This window comes from Lagopus muta, chromosome 16, assembly GCF_023343835.1.
Source record: "Lagopus muta isolate bLagMut1 chromosome 16, bLagMut1 primary, whole genome shotgun sequence".
Lineage (NCBI taxonomy): Eukaryota > Metazoa > Chordata > Aves > Galliformes > Phasianidae > Lagopus > Lagopus muta.
In genome coordinates this window covers 8,579,173-8,598,159 of record NC_064448.1, presented here as the reverse complement: position 1 = coordinate 8,598,159, position 18,987 = coordinate 8,579,173, and the positions used below count along the sequence as shown (strand labels likewise).

The 18,987-nt window shown below is 58.1% G+C and overlaps 2 protein-coding genes across 18 annotated transcripts in view; one reads left to right on the top strand and one right to left on the bottom strand.

Annotated features, from left to right (window-relative positions):
* LOC125701498 (oxidative stress-responsive serine-rich protein 1-like) overlaps positions 1–18,987 on the top strand; it is a 99,231-nt gene that overhangs the window by 23,266 nt on the left and 56,978 nt on the right. For 2 of the 17 annotated variants that reach the window (XM_048963609.1, XM_048963597.1), the window contains exon 1: positions 2,736–2,934. The exons of 11 other annotated variants lie outside the window; for them this stretch is intronic. The gene's annotated coding sequence lies outside the window, so the exon portion shown is untranslated. Of the gene's footprint in view, positions 1–2,735; positions 2,935–7,219; positions 7,288–11,571; positions 11,640–18,987 lie in introns of those variants that run through there. 4 more of the 17 variants (XM_048963601.1, XM_048963613.1, XM_048963599.1 and 1 more) reach the window with 4 other exon arrangements.
* LOC125701496 (electron transfer flavoprotein subunit alpha, mitochondrial-like) lies at positions 13,535–18,221 on the bottom strand. Its single transcript, XM_048963591.1, has 2 exons — positions 17,320–18,221; positions 13,535–17,257 (listed from the first exon to the last, which is right to left on the bottom strand). Exon 2 carries the CDS (start codon positions 16,830–16,832, stop codon positions 15,792–15,794), a length of 1,041 nt encoding a protein of 346 aa, XP_048819548.1. The 5' UTR covers positions 16,833–17,257; positions 17,320–18,221; the 3' UTR covers positions 13,535–15,791.

Sequence of the window (18,987 nt, the reverse complement as noted above, 5' to 3'; positions counted from 1 at the left end):
CCAGAGGAACGTGGACGCAGTTAGAGGTGGGCCCATGGCATCGTCAGGAAGTTCACCGAGGCCGAGAGCAAGGTCCTGCCTTTGGGTCGGGGCAATGTCAAGCAGGGCTACGGGGTGGGCGGAGAATGGCTTGAGAGCGGCCTCGTGGAGAAGGATTTGCTAGCGTGGACTGAGGAGAGATTGGGCGTGAGCTGGCAAGGTGTGCTTGCTGCCCAGAAGGCCGACGGAGGCCTGGGTTGCATCAAGAGAAGCGTGGCCAGCAGGTCGAGGCGATTGTGCCCCTCTGCTCTCATGAGACCCCACTTGGAGTACTGTGTGGTTGTGGAGCCCTGAGCACAAGCAGGACATGGAGCTGTTGGAGCAGGTCCAGAAGGGGGCCACAAACAGAGGGCTGGAACAGCTCCCCTAGGACAACGGGGTGAGAGAGCTGGGGCTCTTCAGCTTGGGGAAGAGAAGGCCCTGAGGTGACCTTCTAGCAGCATTCCTGGACTGAAGGGGGTCTACAGGAAAGCTGGGGGGTTCTTGTTATAAAGGCGGGTAGCGCCAAGGGGAAATGGCTTTGAACTGGAAGAGTGTAGGCTTAGACCAGCTATTAGGAAGAAATTCCCTGCTGTGAGGCTGGTGAGGCACTGGGACAGGTTGCCCAGTGAGGCTGTGAATGTCCCCACGTGGGAGGCCTTCAGGGCCAGGCTGGATGGGGCTGTGAGCAGCCTGGTGTAGAGGGAGATGTCCCTTCGTGCCGCAGGGGCTGGGAATGAGATGATCTTAGAGGTCCCTCCCAAAACAAAGCAAACCATTGTGTGACTGTATGAAACTGTATACAGTTTTTATTAGAAAAAGAGAGAGTAGAATACAGGCGAATGTGCATTAGCATGAAGTGATGAGGGCAGAGTGAGGCAGGTCTCCTGTGACAGAGCGCAGTGTCTCCTTCTAGAGCCATAAATGCCCAGCGTGCTCAGAGCTGTTCCCTGCCGCCATGTCAGCCTACATCCCCTGCTGGGGACAGCGTGCTGCCAACATATGCCGGGTCAGCTGCTCTCCATAGGGACCGGGCAGCAGCACGGAGCAGTGTGAGGTGTCCCTTTATGCCGCAGGGGGTTGGAAAGAGATGATCTCAGAGGTCCCTCCCAAAACAAAGCAAACCATTGTGTGACTGTATGAAACTATATACAGGTTTTCTTTTTATTAAAAAACTAAACTGTATGACTATGTGACTCCCTATGGCTTTCGTTTAGGAATACATCATTTCAGCCATGGGAGACATTTTCTTTGGAATAAATAAATAGTGCTCCAGGTATCCTGTTAGGTCTTCCACACTTGTATCATCTACGTAAGTGTGGGCCTCCTCAGAGTAGAACGCAGGTGAACTGGAGGAGGCTGTTCCACAGACGGATCTGTTAGGCATGGATAAGGAAAGGCAATCCGAGGTTTGGCTGGTGTGTGTTAGAGTGAAGTGATGAGGGCAGAGCGAGGCAGTTCTCCCGTGACTTCCCCAACGGCCCTTCAGCGGTGGAAGCTTGCAGAGGTTCAGTTGCGGCTCTTCTGTCACGGCTGGCCTCAAAGTGAGAATGCTATCTGTGCTCTGTGCCGTGTTCTGCTGTAGCACAAACACTGGAACAGATGGGAGTCTTTGCTGTGTCTGACTGGGTTTTGTGTTTTGTGCTGCAGTGTATAAGCATGGGAGGATACAGGACAGGAGACCTGGAACGTCTCTGCCGTGAGAGACCGGCCGATCCTCCGGAGGTCCTCTCACACCTGCAGGGTCAGAAGAGGTGAACTGGTAGGTAAATATGGAATCTGTGCCATTGCTCACAAAGGTGTGTAGCACAGCCAGGGACATCTCATGTGGCTTTTGGTTTGTTTTTCTTTGCTTAGAGAAACGAGACGACTGCTGGTTTTAAGTGACCGAAAGCAGAACAAACGTGGGGTGCAGCTGACGCTGTGCTTTACCCATTCCGTGCTTCCTGGCAGACGGACGGTTGCGGGGCTCCGTCTGCATCTCTTCTCCTCGGCGCCGTGAGAACCGTCCCGTCGCCCGCAGGCTGCGCCGCGATCCATCTGCTAAAAGAGAGAGCGCCGCGTTACAGCCGTGCGTGAGCGCGCGGTGTCAGCATCCCGATTCGGCCCCACGGCTTCAGGTGCCGGGCTGCGACGCTTCCGTGTGCGGCCCCGAGCTCCTCTGCAGTCAGCGGTGAGGGACGGGACCGGGCAGAGCTCTGTCAGAGCGCTCTGTCTCTGCTGACCGCGGTACCGGCAGCCGCGCACCGCCCCGCGCCGCTCACCGCGCCTTGTCCAGCCGCAGCCTCTTGAAGGCCGTCCGCAGGCTCCGCTCCGCCTCGTCGTCGTCGCCGTCGTCCCGCCGCAGCTTCTTGAAGGCCGTCCGCAGGCTCCGCTCCGCCTCGTCGTCGTCGTCGTCCAGCCGCAGCTTCTTCAAGGCCGTCCGCAGGCTCCGCTCCGCCTCGTCGTCGTCGTCGTCGTCGTCGTCGTCGTCGTCGTCGTCCCGCTCCTCCTCCTCGTACCGCCTCTTCTCCGCGACGCGGCGAGCGGGGCCGGCCGTTAGCGGCGATGGCGCGGCCCGCACCCGGGCGGCCCAGGGCCCGGGGCTTTCCGGCCCGGCCCGGCCGGCCCCGCACGGCCCCGAGCCCCGCGTCGCCCCGCCGGCCGTGCCGCCCGAGGTGCGGGGAGGAGCCAATGCCCGCAGCCAATGGCCGCCGCGCACGGCGGGAAGCGGGGCCAGCGCCGCGCCGGAGTAGCGCGCTTGCACGGGGCCGGGCCGGGGCCGCTTCCCGCTGAGGGCCCGCATCCGGGCGGCGCCGGGCCGCGGAGAGCGGAGAGGCGGAGAGGCGGAGAGCGGAGAGCGGTGAGCGTGGAGATCCGGAGAGCCGTGAGCGTCCGTTGGGCTCCGTTCGCGTCGGCGTCGGCTGGGCGCTGCGGGTTCGTTGCGGGGCGCGCGGAGGTCCGCGAGGGGTCGGGCGGGACGGCGCTGCGCCTCGAGGCGCGGCCCGGTGCTGGGGGCGCCGCTCCGTAAGGCGAACCTTGCGGCGCGCTTTGCTAAACGTGCTGCGGGCTGAGAAGCGCTCCTGCCGCCGTTCTCTTAGCGGAGCGAAGGAGAGGTCCGGCTGGGTATCGGCAAGGGGTTCTTCGCTGCGGGGCGGCGGGCGTGGGACGGACTGCTTGGGCGGCGGGTGGCGGCGCTGAGCTGCCGGAGTTGGAGGGGCATCGGGACGAGGATGTGAGACGGGGGTCTGAACTGGGGCGTTCTGTGTGCAGCCTGGAGTCGGACTCGACGGGCCTTATGTGGAGGGACCGTACGGGGAAGCGTGGGGGAGCGGGGAAGGAGGAGGGTTCCTTTTAGTGCAGAGCGCGGTCCTGGTATGGTTGGGCAGCCGGGCTGGGGAGGTATGGCACTGCTGCAGCAGAGAGGCTCTTGTCCAGCGGGATACGTGTGGCGTGGGCGTGATTCTGAGAGTGTTCCGTAGGTGCCAGGAGCTCCTGACAGCAGCACTTGGCCGGCAATGTGGGGGGAAGGAGGGATTGGGGCACCTGGAGTGTTTCCAGGCCAGGCTGGCCCGGGCCCTGAGCGACCTGATGGAGCTGTGGTGTCCCTCTTTGTTGCGGGGCGGCTGGACGCAATGAGCTCCAAAGGTCCCCTCCACTCTAACGTCTAAGGATGTTATGATGTGTGATTCCCTGCAGAAAAATAGAACTGCTTCAGTGCGAGCTTGTTAGGCGACGAGAGGCTCGAAGCGCACAGCCGCGCTCTCTGGCCCTCCGTCCACATCTGAGCAGGGGAATCGTCCCCAATGGAGCCGGCCGCAAATGAGGCAGGCAGCGCTCGAGGAAAGGAGCCGCACCTCCTATGCTAAATCCTGAATGCCTTCTCGTTCTTCTCCCTAGGGCAGGATGAGGAGGACAGCTTTATGTAGGAAGATTTCTCAGAGTAGTGGGACACATTAACAACGAGCTTTCCAAACGCTGCCAAGCTTCAGAACAAAGCCTGCAAGGTGTTGAAAGCACCAGATCGCAGTGACAGCGGCATGGAGGAATTGAATGGCCACAGCAGAGCCTGAAAGATGGCATGGCGGTCGTTTGATAGCAAGTGAGTGTGGGTGTGATGGATGGAGCACGGGCTGGATGAGGAAGTGGCTGGATGATGGTGGCACTCCGAGCTGCAGTCAGCGGCTCAGTGTCCATGGAGCGCCGTGAGGAGTGGCATTCCTCAGGGATGGGTGCTGGGACTGGTGATGGGGCCGGTGCCATCGAACGTCTTTATGGGCGGCGTGGACAGTGGGATCGTGTGCATCAAGTTTGCAGGCGATACAAGCTGAGTGGTGCAGGGGACACGTTAGAGGGAAGGGATGCTATCCAGAGGAACGTGGACGCAGTTAGAGGTGGGCCCATGGCATCGTCAGGAAGTTCACCGAGGCCGAGAGCAAGGTCCTGCCTTTGGGTCGGGGCAATGTCAAGCAGGGCTACGGGGTGGGCGGAGAATGGCTTGAGAGCGGCCTCGTGGAGAAGGATTTGCTAGCGTGGACTGAGGAGAGATTGGGCGTGAGCTGGCAAGGTGTGCTTGCTGCCCAGAAGGCCGACGGAGGCCTGGGTTGCATCAAGAGAAGCGTGGCCAGCAGGTCGAGGCGATTGTGCCCCTCTGCTCTCATGAGACCCCACTTGGAGTACTGTGTGGTTGTGGAGCCCTGAGCACAAGCAGGACATGGAGCTGTTGGAGCAGGTCCAGAAGGGGGCCACAAACAGAGGGCTGGAACAGCTCCCCTAGGACAACGGGGTGAGAGAGCTGGGGCTCTTCAGCTTGGGGAAGAGAAGGCCCTGAGGTGACCTTCTAGCAGCATTCCTGGACTGAAGGGGGTCTACAGGAAAGCTGGGGGGTTCTTGTTATAAAGGCGGGTAGCGCCAAGGGGAAATGGCTTTGAACTGGAAGAGTGTAGGCTTAGACCAGCTATTAGGAAGAAATTCCCTGCTGTGAGGCTGGTGAGGCACTGGGACAGGTTGCCCAGTGAGGCTGTGAATGTCCCCACGTGGGAGGCCTTCAGGGCCAGGCTGGATGGGGCTGTGAGCAGCCTGGTGTAGAGGGAGATGTCCCTTCGTGCCGCAGGGGCTGGGAATGAGATGATCTTAGAGGTCCCTCCCAAAACAAAGCAAACCATTGTGTGACTGTATGAAACTGTATACAGTTTTTATTAGAAAAAGAGAGAGTAGAATACAGGCGAATGTGCATTAGCATGAAGTGATGAGGGCAGAGTGAGGCAGGTCTCCTGTGACAGAGCGCAGTGTCTCCTTCTAGAGCCATAAATGCCCAGCGTGCTCAGAGCTGTTCCCTGCCGCCATGTCAGCCTACATCCCCTGCTGGGGACAGCGTGCTGCCAACATATGCCGGGTCAGCTGCTCTCCATAGGGACCGGGCAGCAGCACGGAGCAGTGTGAGGTGTCCCTTTATGCCGCAGGGGGTTGGAAAGAGATGATCTCAGAGGTCCCTCCCAAAACAAAGCAAACCATTGTGTGACTGTATGAAACTATATACAGGTTTTCTTTTTATTAAAAAACTAAACTGTATGACTATGTGACTCCCTATGGCTTTCGTTTAGGAATACATCATTTCAGCCATGGGAGACATTTTCTTTGGAATAAATAAATAGTGCTCCAGGTATCCTGTTAGGTCTTCCACACTTGTATCATCTACGTAAGTGTGGGCCTCCTCAGAGTAGAACGCAGGTGAACTGGAGGAGGCTGTTCCACAGACGGATCTGTTAGGCATGGATAAGGAAAGGCAATCCGAGGTTTGGCTGGTGTGTGTTAGAGTGAAGTGATGAGGGCAGAGCGAGGCAGTTCTCCCGTGACTTCCCCAACGGCCCTTCAGCGGTGGAAGCTTGCAGAGGTTCAGTTGCGGCTCTTCTGTCACGGCTGGCCTCAAAGTGAGAATGCTATCTGTGCTCTGTGCCGTGTTCTGCTGTAGCACAAACACTGGAACAGATGGGAGTCTTTGCTGTGTCTGACTGGGTTTTGTGTTTTGTGCTGCAGTGTATAAGCATGGGAGGATACAGGACAGGAGACCTGGAACGTCTCTGCCGTGAGAGACCGGCCGATCCTCCGGAGGTCCTCTCACACCTGCAGGGTCAGAAGAGGTGAACTGGTAGGTAAATATGGAATCTGTGCCATTGCTCACAAAGGTGTGTAGCACAGCCAGGGACATCTCATGTGGCTTTTGGTTTGTTTTTCTTTGCTTAGAGAAACGAGACGACTGCTGGTTTTAAGTGACCGAAAGCAGAACAAACGTGGGGTGCAGCTGACGCTGTGCTTTACCGATTCCGTGCTTCCTGGCAGACGGACGGTTGCGGGGCTCCGTCTGCATCTCTTCTCCTCGGCGCCGTGAGAACCGTCCCGTCGCCCGCAGGCTGCGCCGCGATCCATCTGCTAAAAGAGAGAGCGCCGCGTTACAGCCGTGCGTGAGCGCGCGGTGTCAGCATCCCGATTCGGCCCCACGGCTTCAGGTGCCGGGCTGCGACGCTTCCGTGTGCGGCCCCGAGCTCCTCTGCAGTCAGCGGTGAGGGACGGGACCGGGCAGAGCTCTGTCAGAGCGCTCTGTCTCTGCTGACCGCGGTACCGGCAGCCGCGCACCGCCCCGCGCCGCTCACCGCGCCTTGTCCAGCCGCAGCCTCTTGAAGGCCGTCCGCAGGCTCCGCTCCGCCTCGTCGTCGTCGCCGTCGTCCCGCCGCAGCTTCTTGAAGGCCGTCCGCAGGCTCCGCTCCGCCTCGTCGTCGTCGTCGTCCAGCCGCAGCTTCTTCAAGGCCGTCCGCAGGCTCCGCTCCGCCTCGTCGTCGTCGTCGTCGTCGTCGTCGTCCCGCTCCTCCTCCTCGTACCGCCTCTTCTCCGCGACGCGGCGAGCGGGGCCGGCCGTTAGCGGCGATGGCGCGGCCCGCACCCGGGCGGCCCAGGGCCCGGGGCTTTCCGGCCCGGCACGGCCGGCCCCGCATGGCCCCGAGCCCCGCGTCGCCCCGCCGGCCGCGCCGCCCGAGGTGCGGGGAGGAGCCAATGCCCGCAGCCAATGGCCGCCGCGCACGGCGGGAAGCGGGGCCAGCGCCGCGCCGGAGTAGCGCGCTTGCACGGGGCCGGGCCGGGGCCGCTTCCGGCTGAGGGCCCGCATCCGGGCGGCGCCGGGCCGCGGAGAGCGGAGAGGCGGAGAGGCGGAGAGCGGAGAGCGGTGAGCGTGGAGATCCGGAGAGCCGTGAGCGTCCGTTGGGCTCCGTTCGCGTCGGCGTCGGCTGGGCGCTGCGGGTTCGTTGCGGGGCGCGCGGAGGTCCGCGAGGGGTCGGGCGGGACGGCGCTGCGCCTCGAGGCGCGGCCCGGTGCTGGGGGCGCCGCTCCGTAAGGCGAACCTTGCGGCGCGCTTTGCTAAACGTGCTGCGGGCTGAGAAGCGCTTCTGCCGCCGTTCTCTTAGCGGAGCGAAGGAGAGGTCCGGCTGGGTATCGGCAAGGGGTTCTTCGCTGCGGGGCGGCGGGCGTGGGACGGACTGCTTGGGCGGCGGTGGCGGCGCTGAGCTGCCGGAGTTGGAGGGGCATCGGGACGAGGATGTGAGACGGGGGTCTGAACTGGGGCGTTCTGTGTGCAGCCTGGAGTCGGACTCGACGGGCCTTATGTGGAGGGACCGTACGGGGAAGCGTGGGGGAGCGGGGAAGGAGGAGGGTTCCTTTTAGTGCAGAGCGCGGTCCTGGTATGGTTGGGCAGCCGGGCTGGGGAGGTATGGCACTGCTGCAGCAGAGAGGCTCTTGTCCAGCGGGATACGTGTGGCGTGGGCGTGATTCTGAGAGTGTTCCGTAGGTGCCAGGAGCTCCTGACAGCAGCACTTGGCCGGCAATGTGGGGGGAAGGAGGGATTGGGGCACCTGGAGTGTTTCCAGGCCAGGCTGGCCCGGGCCCTGAGCGACCTGATGGAGCTGTGGTGTCCCTCTTTGTTGCGGGGCGGCTGGACGCAATGAGCTCCAAAGGTCCCCTCCACTCTAACGTCTAAGGATGTTATGATGTGTGATTCCCTGCAGAAAAATAGAACTGCTTCAGTGCGAGCTTGTTAGGCGACGAGAGGCTCGAAGCGCACAGCCGCGCTCTCTGGCCCTCCGTCCACATCTGAGCAGGGGAATCGTCCCCAATGGAGCCGGCCGCAAATGAGGCAGGCAGCGCTCGAGGAAAGGAGCCGCACCTCCTATGCTAAATCCTGAATGCCTTCTCGTTCTTCTCCCTAGGGCAGGATGAGGAGGACAGCTTTATGTAGGAAGATTTCTCAGAGTAGTGGGACACATTAACAACGAGCTTTCCAAACGCTGCCAAGCTTCAGAACAAAGCCTGCAAGGTGTTGAAAGCACCAGATCGCAGTGACAGCGGCATGGAGGAATTGAATGGCCACAGCAGAGCCTGAAAGATGGCATGGCGGTCGTTTGATAGCAAGTGAGTGTGGGTGTGATGGATGGAGCACGGGCTGGATGAGGAAGTGGCTGGATGATGGTGGCACTCCGAGCTGCAGTCAGCGGCTCAGTGTCCATGGAGCGCCGTGAGGAGTGGCATTCCTCAGGGATGGGTGCTGGGACTGGTGATGGGGCCGGTGCCATCGAACGTCTTTATGGGCGGCGTGGACAGTGGGATCGTGTGCATCAAGTTTGCAGGCGATACAAGCTGAGTGGTGCAGGGGACACGTTAGAGGGAAGGGATGCTATCCAGAGGAACGTGGACGCAGTTAGAGGTGGGCCCATGGCATCGTCAGGAAGTTCACCGAGGCCGAGAGCAAGGTCCTGCCTTTGGGTCGGGGCAATGTCAAGCAGGGCTACGGGGTGGGCGGAGAATGGCTTGAGAGCGGCCTCGTGGAGAAGGATTTGCTAGCGTGGACTGAGGAGAGATTGGGCGTGAGCTGGCAAGGTGTGCTTGCTGCCCAGAAGGCCGACGGAGGCCTGGGTTGCATCAAGAGAAGCGTGGCCAGCAGGTCGAGGCGATTGTGCCCCTCTGCTCTCATGAGACCCCACTTGGAGTACTGTGTGGTTGTGGAGCCCTGAGCACAAGCAGGACATGGAGCTGTTGGAGCAGGTCCAGAAGGGGGCCACAAACAGAGGGCTGGAACAGCTCCCCTAGGACAACGGGGTGAGAGAGCTGGGGCTCTTCAGCTTGGGGAAGAGAAGGCCCTGAGGTGACCTTCTAGCAGCATTCCTGGACTGAAGGGGGTCTACAGGAAAGCTGGGGGGTTCTTGTTATAAAGGCGGGTAGCGCCAAGGGGAAATGGCTTTGAACTGGAAGAGTGTAGGCTTAGACCAGCTATTAGGAAGAAATTCCCTGCTGTGAGGCTGGTGAGGCACTGGGACAGGTTGCCCAGTGAGGCTGTGAATGTCCCCACGTGGGAGGCCTTCAGGGCCAGGCTGGATGGGGCTGTGAGCAGCCTGGTGTAGAGGGAGATGTCCCTTCGTGCCGCAGGGGCTGGGAATGAGATGATCTTAGAGGTCCCTCCCAAAACAAAGCAAACCATTGTGTGACTGTATGAAACTGTATACAGTTTTTATTAGAAAAAGAGAGAGTAGAATACAGGCGAATGTGCATTAGCATGAAGTGATGAGGGCAGAGTGAGGCAGGTCTCCTGTGACAGAGCGCAGTGTCTCCTTCTAGAGCCATAAATGCCCAGCGTGCTCAGAGCTGTTCCCTGCCGCCATGTCAGCCTACATCCCCTGCTGGGGACAGCGTGCTGCCAACATATGCCGGGTCAGCTGCTCTCCATAGGGACCGGGCAGCAGCACGGAGCAGTGTGAGGTGTCCCTTTATGCCGCAGGGGGTTGGAAAGAGATGATCTCAGAGGTCCCTCCCAAAACAAAGCAAACCATTGTGTGACTGTATGAAACTATATACAGGTTTTCTTTTTATTAAAAAACTAAACTGTATGACTATGTGACTCCCTATGGCTTTCGTTTAGGAATACATCATTTCAGCCATGGGAGACATTTTCTTTGGAATAAATAAATAGTGCTCCAGGTATCCTGTTAGGTCTTCCACACTTGTATCATCTACGTAAGTGTGGGCCTCCTCAGAGTAGAACGCAGGTGAACTGGAGGAGGCTGTTCCACAGACGGATCTGTTAGGCATGGATAAGGAAAGGCAATCCGAGGTTTGGCTGGTGTGTGTTAGAGTGAAGTGATGAGGGCAGAGCGAGGCAGTTCTCCCGTGACTTCCCCAACGGCCCTTCAGCGGTGGAAGCTTGCAGAGGTTCAGTTGCGGCTCTTCTGTCACGGCTGGCCTCAAAGTGAGAATGCTATCTGTGCTCTGTGCCGTGTTCTGCTGTAGCACAAACACTGGAACAGATGGGAGTCTTTGCTGTGTCTGACTGGGTTTTGTGTTTTGTGCTGCAGTGTATAAGCATGGGAGGATACAGGACAGGAGACCTGGAACGTCTCTGCCGTGAGAGACCGGCCGATCCTCCGGAGGTCCTCTCACACCTGCAGGGTCAGAAGAGGTGAACTGGTAGGTAAATATGGAATCTGTGCCATTGCTCACAAAGGTGTGTAGCACAGCCAGGGACATCTCATGTGGCTTTTGGTTTGTTTTTCTTTGCTTAGAGAAACGAGACGACTGCTGGTTTTAAGTGACCGAAAGCAGAACAAACGTGGGGTGCAGCTGACGCTGTGCTTTACCCATTCCGTGCTTCCTGGCAGACGGACGGTTGCGGGGCTCCGTCTGCATCTCTTCTCCTCGGCGCCGTGAGAACCGTCCCGTCGCCCGCAGGCTGCGCCGCGATCCATCTGCTAAAAGAGAGAGCGCCGCGTTACAGCCGTGCGTGAGCGCGCGGTGTCAGCATCCCGATTCGGCCCCACGGCTTCAGGTGCCGGGCTGCGACGCTTCCGTGTGCGGCCCCGAGCTCCTCTGCAGTCAGCGGTGAGGGACGGGACCGGGCAGAGCTCTGTCAGAGCGCTCTGTCTCTGCTGACCGCGGTACCGGCAGCCGCGCACCGCCCCGCGCCGCTCACCGCGCCTTGTCCAGCCGCAGCCTCTTGAAGGCCGTCCGCAGGCTCCGCTCCGCCTCGTCGTCGTCGCCGTCGTCCCGCCGCAGCTTCTTGAAGGCCGTCCGCAGGCTCCGCTCCGCCTCGTCGTCGTCGTCGTCCAGCCGCAGCTTCTTCAAGGCCGTCCGCAGGCTCCGCTCCGCCTCGTCGTCGTCGTCGTCGTCGTCGTCGTCCCGCTCCTCCTCCTCGTACCGCCTCTTCTCCGCGACGCGGCGAGCGGGGCCGGCCGTTAGCGGCGATGGCGCGGCCCGCACCCGGGCGGCCCAGGGCCCGGGGCTTTCCGGCCCGGCACGGCCGGCCCCGCATGGCCCCGAGCCCCGCGTCGCCCCGCCGGCCGCGCCGCCCGAGGTGCGGGGAGGAGCCAATGCCCGCAGCCAATGGCCGCCGCGCACGGCGGGAAGCGGGGCCAGCGCCGCGCCGGAGTAGCGCGCTTGCACGGGGCCGGGCCGGGGCCGCTTCCGGCTGAGGGCCCGCATCCGGGCGGCGCCGGGCCGCGGAGAGCGGAGAGGCGGAGAGGCGGAGAGCGGAGAGCGGTGAGCGTGGAGATCCGGAGAGCCGTGAGCGTCCGTTGGGCTCCGTTCGCGTCGGCGTCGGCTGGGCGCTGCGGGTTCGTTGCGGGGCGCGCGGAGGTCCGCGAGGGGTCGGGCGGGACGGCGCTGCGCCTCGAGGCGCGGCCCGGTGCTGGGGGCGCCGCTCCGTAAGGCGAACCTTGCGGCGCGCTTTGCTAAACGTGCTGCGGGCTGAGAAGCGCTTCTGCCGCCGTTCTCTTAGCGGAGCGAAGGAGAGGTCCGGCTGGGTATCGGCAAGGGGTTCTTCGCTGCGGGGCGGCGGGCGTGGGACGGACTGCTTGGGCGGCGGTGGCGGCGCTGAGCTGCCGGAGTTGGAGGGGCATCGGGACGAGGATGTGAGACGGGGGTCTGAACTGGGGCGTTCTGTGTGCAGCCTGGAGTCGGACTCGACGGGCCTTATGTGGAGGGACCGTACGGGGAAGCGTGGGGGAGCGGGGAAGGAGGAGGGTTCCTTTTAGTGCAGAGCGCGGTCCTGGTATGGTTGGGCAGCCGGGCTGGGGAGGTATGGCACTGCTGCAGCAGAGAGGCTCTTGTCCAGCGGGATACGTGTGGCGTGGGCGTGATTCTGAGAGTGTTCCGTAGGTGCCAGGAGCTCCTGACAGCAGCACTTGGCCGGCAATGTGGGGGGAAGGAGGGATTGGGGCACCTGGAGTGTTTCCAGGCCAGGCTGGCCCGGGCCCTGAGCGACCTGATGGAGCTGTGGTGTCCCTCTTTGTTGCGGGGCGGCTGGACGCAATGAGCTCCAAAGGTCCCCTCCACTCTAACGTCTAAGGATGTTATGATGTGTGATTCCCTGCAGAAAAATAGAACTGCTTCAGTGCGAGCTTGTTAGGCGACGAGAGGCTCGAAGCGCACAGCCGCGCTCTCTGGCCCTCCGTCCACATCTGAGCAGGGGAATCGTCCCCAATGGAGCCGGCCGCAAATGAGGCAGGCAGCGCTCGAGGAAAGGAGCCGCACCTCCTATGCTAAATCCTGAATGCCTTCTCGTTCTTCTCCCTAGGGCAGGATGAGGAGGACAGCTTTATGTAGGAAGATTTCTCAGAGTAGTGGGACACATTAACAACGAGCTTTCCAAACGCTGCCAAGCTTCAGAACAAAGCCTGCAAGGTGTTGAAAGCACCAGATCGCAGTGACAGCGGCATGGAGGAATTGAATGGCCACAGCAGAGCCTGAAAGATGGCATGGCGGTCGTTTGATAGCAAGTGAGTGTGGGTGTGATGGATGGAGCACGGGCTGGATGAGGAAGTGGCTGGATGATGGTGGCACTCCGAGCTGCAGTCAGCGGCTCAGTGTCCATGGAGCGCCGTGAGGAGTGGCATTCCTCAGGGATGGGTGCTGGGACTGGTGATGGGGCCGGTGCCATCGAACGTCTTTATGGGCGGCGTGGACAGTGGGATCGTGTGCATCCTCATCAAGTTTGCAGGCGATACAAGCTGAGTGGTGCAGGGGACACGTTAGAGGGAAGGGATGCTATCCAGAGGAACGTGGACGCAGTTAGAGGTGGGCCCATGGCATCGTCAGGAAGTTCACCGAGGCCGAGAGCAAGGTCCTGCCTTTGGGTCGGGGCAATGTCAAGCAGGGCTACGGGGTGGGCGGAGAATGGCTTGAGAGCGGCCTCGTGGAGAAGGATTTGCTAGCGTGGACTGAGGAGAGATTGGGCGTGAGCTGGCAAGGTGTGCTTGCTGCCCAGAAGGCCGACGGAGGCCTGGGTTGCATCAAGAGAAGCGTGGCCAGCAGGTCGAGGCGATTGTGCCCCTCTGCTCTCATGAGACCCCACTTGGAGTACTGTGTGGTTGTGGAGCCCTGAGCACAAGCAGGACATGGAGCTGTTGGAGCAGGTCCAGAAGGGGGCCACAAACAGAGGGCTGGAACAGCTCCCCTAGGACAACGGGGTGAGAGAGCTGGGGCTCTTCAGCTTGGGGAAGAGAAGGCCCTGAGGTGACCTTCTAGCAGCATTCCTGGACTGAAGGGGGTCTACAGGAAAGCTGGGGGGTTCTTGTTATAAAGGCGGGTAGCGCCAAGGGGAAATGGCTTTGAACTGGAAGAGTGTAGGCTTAGACCAGCTATTAGGAAGAAATTCCCTGCTGTGAGGCTGGTGAGGCACTGGGACAGGTTGCCCAGTGAGGCTGTGAATGTCCCCACGTGGGAGGCCTTCAGGGCCAGGCTGGATGGGGCTGTGAGCAGCCTGGTGTAGAGGGAGGTGTCCCTTCGTGCCGCAGGGGCTGGGAATGAGATGATCTTAGAGGTCCCTCCCAAAACAAAGCAAACCATTGTGTGATTGTATGAAACTGTATACAGTTTTTCTTTTTATTAGACAACTAAAGTGTGTGATGTAAGAAACTGTTTGATGAAACACAAAACAGTAATCTTATGGCACAAACGCGCTGTGAAATTTATGATAACGGTTAGCTTTGTGATCGGCACTGAGGTTCACTTAGGAATACATCATTTGTGCCACGGCAGACATTTTCATGGAATATATAAACAGTGTTCCAGGTATCCTGTGACATCTTCCACTGTTACATTATTTACTTAGGTGTGAGCCTGCTCAGAGTAAGATGTGGGAGAACCCCAGGAGGCTGTTCAGACAAAGATCTGTTAAGCACGGATAAGGAATGGAAAACATTTTCTTTGGAACGTCTAAATAGTGTTCCAGGTATCCCGTTATGTCTTCAGCAGTCGTGTCATGTACGTAAGTGTGGGCCTCCTCAGAGTAGAGCACAGGGAACGGGAGAAGGCTGTTCCGCACAGGGATCTGCTAGGCATGGATAAGGAAAGGAGATGCAAGGTTTGGCTGGTGTGTGCGTTAGCATGAAGTGATGAGGGCAGAGCGAGGCAGGTCTCCTGTGACAGAGCGCAGTGTCTCCTGCTAGAGCCATGAATCCCCAGCGTGCTCAGAGCTGTTCCCTGCCGCCATGTCAGCCCACATCCCCTGCTGGGGACAGCGTGCTGCCAACATATGCCGGGTCAGCTGCTCTCCATAGGGACCGGGCAGCAGCACGGAGCAATGTGAGGACTGCAGCCCCACGCAGCAGTGTGCACCAGGGACGCGGGGCTGCCCCATCTGTGGGGCCGCTGCTGTGAGGGCTCCTCTGTGGGGCTCTGGTGTCTGTCTGTCTGTCTGCCATCCCAGCGGCAAGGAAGTGCGGCACCTCTGCTGAGCACGATGGCGGCCGGCCGGGAGAGGACAGCAGCTGAGCTGGCATGGTGCCTGTGCTTGGGGAGCTATTTAGAGATGTTTTTGATGCCTCCGCCGCAAGGCTGATGGATGCTGGGGCGAGAGTCTTGATGCCACAGCCAAAGCTCCGTGCTGGGCTTTGAAGTCTCCCAGCGGAGCATCCCAGCGTGGCAGCCTGCAGATCTGGGATGACATGGACTAAGGGGCTGGAGATGCTACTTGCCAAAGCAGCTGCGTGAGGAGCGGCCTCGGACCTCAGCGTCCCAGCTTCAGCCCTGCTCCAAGGGGAGGACACAGGAGTTCCCTCTCAGCCGTCCCTTCCTCTGCATCTCTGTCACTCTGTCCCCAGCGTGCAGAGCCTGGTGAGATGCCACCGCACACCATGGGCTCCCAAGCCATGGAGATGGGAGGAGTGGTTCAGTTTGGGAGCATAGACTCTAGGACAGAAGGGCAAACCCAGCTGCAGCTCTCCCAAATCCCCCTTGCAGGATTTGCAAGGGATGTCTGAGGATTTCTGCTGGAAATCCTTCATCTTGATAGCAAAGCGTGAGAATTGGATGTGGGCGAGCCAAACCTTTGTGGGAGGAAATGGGTGCATTTGGCCACCGACATTCAAATCTGCCCTAGGTTTGTGCTGAGACGAAGCCCGGCACGCAGCTGTGCCCCCGTTACCTCCTGTGAAGTTCCTCTCCATGTAGTCGATGATCTGGTTGTAGTCACTGATGATGTTGTCCCGGTGGATGATGACGGGCACCTCCTCGCCCAGGTTGAGCTGCATGAACCAGGTTGCCTTTGGTTTCTTCACCGTCTCCCAAGTCTCCCAAGGGACGTGAAGCCGGCCGGTTTCCACTCCAATCCTTTATTACTGTTATTCCTTCATACCACCTCTGTCCCCACCTCCACCCGTACCAAGCACTGCCCAGCACAAACATACACTGACACCAGTACTCTCCAGTAATCTTGGGGTTGTGCTGTCATTACTGCCCAGCCCAACTGCAGCCACTGCAGTTGCTCACTTCTTCTTCAGGAGCTCCGTCATCTCAGGCACTGCCTGAAATAAGTCTGCCACCAGTCCATAGTCGGCCACTTGGAAAATTGGAGCTTCTGGATCCTTGTTAATAGCAACAATGGTCTTGCTGTCCTTCATCCCAGCCAAGTGTTGGATTGCTCCAGATATTCCCACAGCAATATAGAGTTCTGGTGCTACTATTTTACTCGTCTGTCCAACTTGCATGTCATTAGGAACAAAGCCAGCACCTACAGCTGCACGGGAAGCTCCAACTGCAGCATTCAATTGGTCCGCAAGATCATACAGCAACTTAAAATTTTCCCCACTCTTTAAGCCTCTTCCACCTGATACAACCACTCTTGCACTCGTAAGCTCAGGCCGGTCACTTTTTGACAGCTTCTGCTCAATCCATTCCGACAGACCAACAGGTGCTGGAGGGGTCACTTTCTCCACACTGGCGCTGCCGCCGCTCGTTGGTGCAGCCTCAAAAGATGTTCCCCGTACAGAAAACACTTTAACTGCTTCATCACACTGGACGGTGCAAAGAACTTTCCCTGCATAGATAGTTCTCACAAAAGTGTTGGGTGATTTGATCTCAATGATGTCAGAAACAGGAGCAACATCCAGCTTCGCAGCCACTCTGGGAATAAGATTCTTCCCAAAGGCAGATGCTCCAGCACAAATGTGAGTGTATTTAAATTGTTTCTGAGTTTCCAAAACCAAGGGAGTCAGCTCCTCTGCCAGAAATCCCTTGAATAGGTCGTGCTGAGCCACAAGCACTTTTGCAACACCCTGCACCTTGCTGAGCTCTTGTGCTACCTTGTCACAACTGGTCCCAGCAACCAAACAGGAAACTTCGCCTCCGAGACGTTTTGCTGCAGTGACTGCATTGAGTGTAATGGGTGTAAGAGTCTCATTGTTGTGTTCTGCTATGACCAACGTACTCTGAAGCCTCTGAAACTGGTGCAGCAGCGATGCCGCCCTCCTCATGCCCCGCGCCGTCGCCGCCGCCCGCAACATGGCTCCGCCGTTGCACATTTGCATCTACCTGGGTATGTACGTGTTCACAGCCTTGCTGCTGCTGTGCCGTATGGCACCAAGCACAGCAATAAAGCACGCAGAAAGCTCCTCGACGGTCTGCAACACAAAAGTCACAAGCTGGAAATTCAATCCATCCAAGATGCCATCGGGCCTCCGTGCTCACGGCACTCGCACTCATGTCTTCCGATGATCAATCAGGCGTGTGCTTACCGAGTGAGCGCTGCTCACTGCCACTCGACACCAGCAATCTACCCCTAACTGTCAAGTATGAACAGGAACCTATGCCTAACACTAAAAGACTACAAGTAACCTATGCCTAACTCTAACATAAGAACAGGAACCTATGCATAACACTAAAAGACTACAAGTAACCTATGCCTAACATAAGAACAGGAACCTATGCCTAACACTAAAAGACTACAAGTAACCTATGCCTAACTCTAACATAAGAACAGGAACCTATGCCTAACACTAAAAGACTACAAGTAACCTATGCCTAACATAAGAACAGGAACCTATGCCTAACACTAAAATACTAAAAGTAACCTATGCCTAACTCTTAAATACGAACAATAATCTACTCCTAACACTAACACTAACCACTAAAATCAACAACAACAACAAGAACTAAACTGTAACTCCTGCAGCATTTAAATGGGAAGAGGAGAACTTGGCTCCCCAGGAGGCTCGGAGGAGGAGCTGATGGAAACTCATGCCACCCAGCTAATGCTGGGGGCGGGGGCCGCGCAGCGGGTAGGGAGCCGAGCGCCTGGACCAGCGGCGGTGGGACGGCGCCGATGCGGGGCCTGGCACGGTGGTGTGGTGCCAGGCCAGCTGTGCCGCAGGCGGATCCACCTCCATGGGCTCATCTGGAGGTGGATCCACCTCCATGGGCTCATCTGCAGGTGGATCCACCTCCATGGGCTCCACGGAGGTGGTCACCGCGCTGGCCCAGGCGCGACGGAAACAGAATCGCTGCCCCCTCCTCCGCTTGATCTTAAAGGCGGCCCCCCTCCTCCTCTTCGCTTCTGGGAAGCTGTCATGGTTCTATGTTTTTTGTTTTTGTTTTGTTTTTTGTTTTTGGGTTTCAGTATTCCACATCAAAACATCATGTAGTGTACGGGGCATTAAAGTGTCACTGCCCCAATCCCAGCTACCTATCCCTGTACATTACAGCAGTCACGGGATCTGGCCCTTCCGGGTGGGGGGGGCGCTCTCTTGCTGCCTGGCAGTGGGTGCTGGAGGGTGCTTTCCTAGCCGTTCCAAGCTTTTCAGGTTTGAATCGGTCCCGGAAACTCTCTCTCTCATCTTGTCTGATTTTTTAATCTCAATTGCAATTAAATTGTATCTATTGTGTTATCTTGTATTCCAATATTATAGTAAAATAAGTTTTCCTCCATAGATTGTTGCCGCTGTTCTTTTCCTCCCTTCCTTCCTTCCCATTTTTGTGGGACTGGGGTGGGGGGGGAGGGCAGAGGCCTGTCGCCCCTGTCACGGACATAGATTGATCTGGTCAAATCCGTGACAGATTTTTGGCGCCCAACGTGGGGCTCGACTGCTTTTTAGCTTTTTGAACGAATCTCTTTTTCTCTCTGCCCTTAGAGAGCTTCTTTAGGGAGCATTATCAGTAGTTCAGGTTTCTGTGCTGGAAAACCTGACCTTGAAAGATTAGGCGTACTGCCAGTGTTCTGGGATATTTGTAAACTTTGAGCACTACTTAGTCTGAGTAGTGCCTTTTTTCCTTTTTTTTTTTCCCCTGCTCTTGTTAGCTTCAATTCATTAACCCTTTTTTAGCAAGCACCAGCGATGAACCCACTCGTTATCGTGGGGGTGCTGGGTAAAGGATTTAAAGCAATGGTGTTAGTCACAACCTACTGGCCAATAATCCATCTCACACTTGTGTGTTGTGGAATTGCATTCATATATAACTACCTAAGGGCACTGATGGAGACACCTATGTTTTACCTATTTGCAATGTGGTATGATTTGAACTTTGGCATCTACATCCCAGAAGGAATGGCTAATTTCTCAAACAACTACATCCCAGAAGGAATGGCTAATTTCACAAACAACTACATCCCAAATGGAATAGCTAATTTTACAAACAACACGATGTTCAGACCAGTCTCCGGGTTTTCTTCTCGGTTTGTCAAACGTT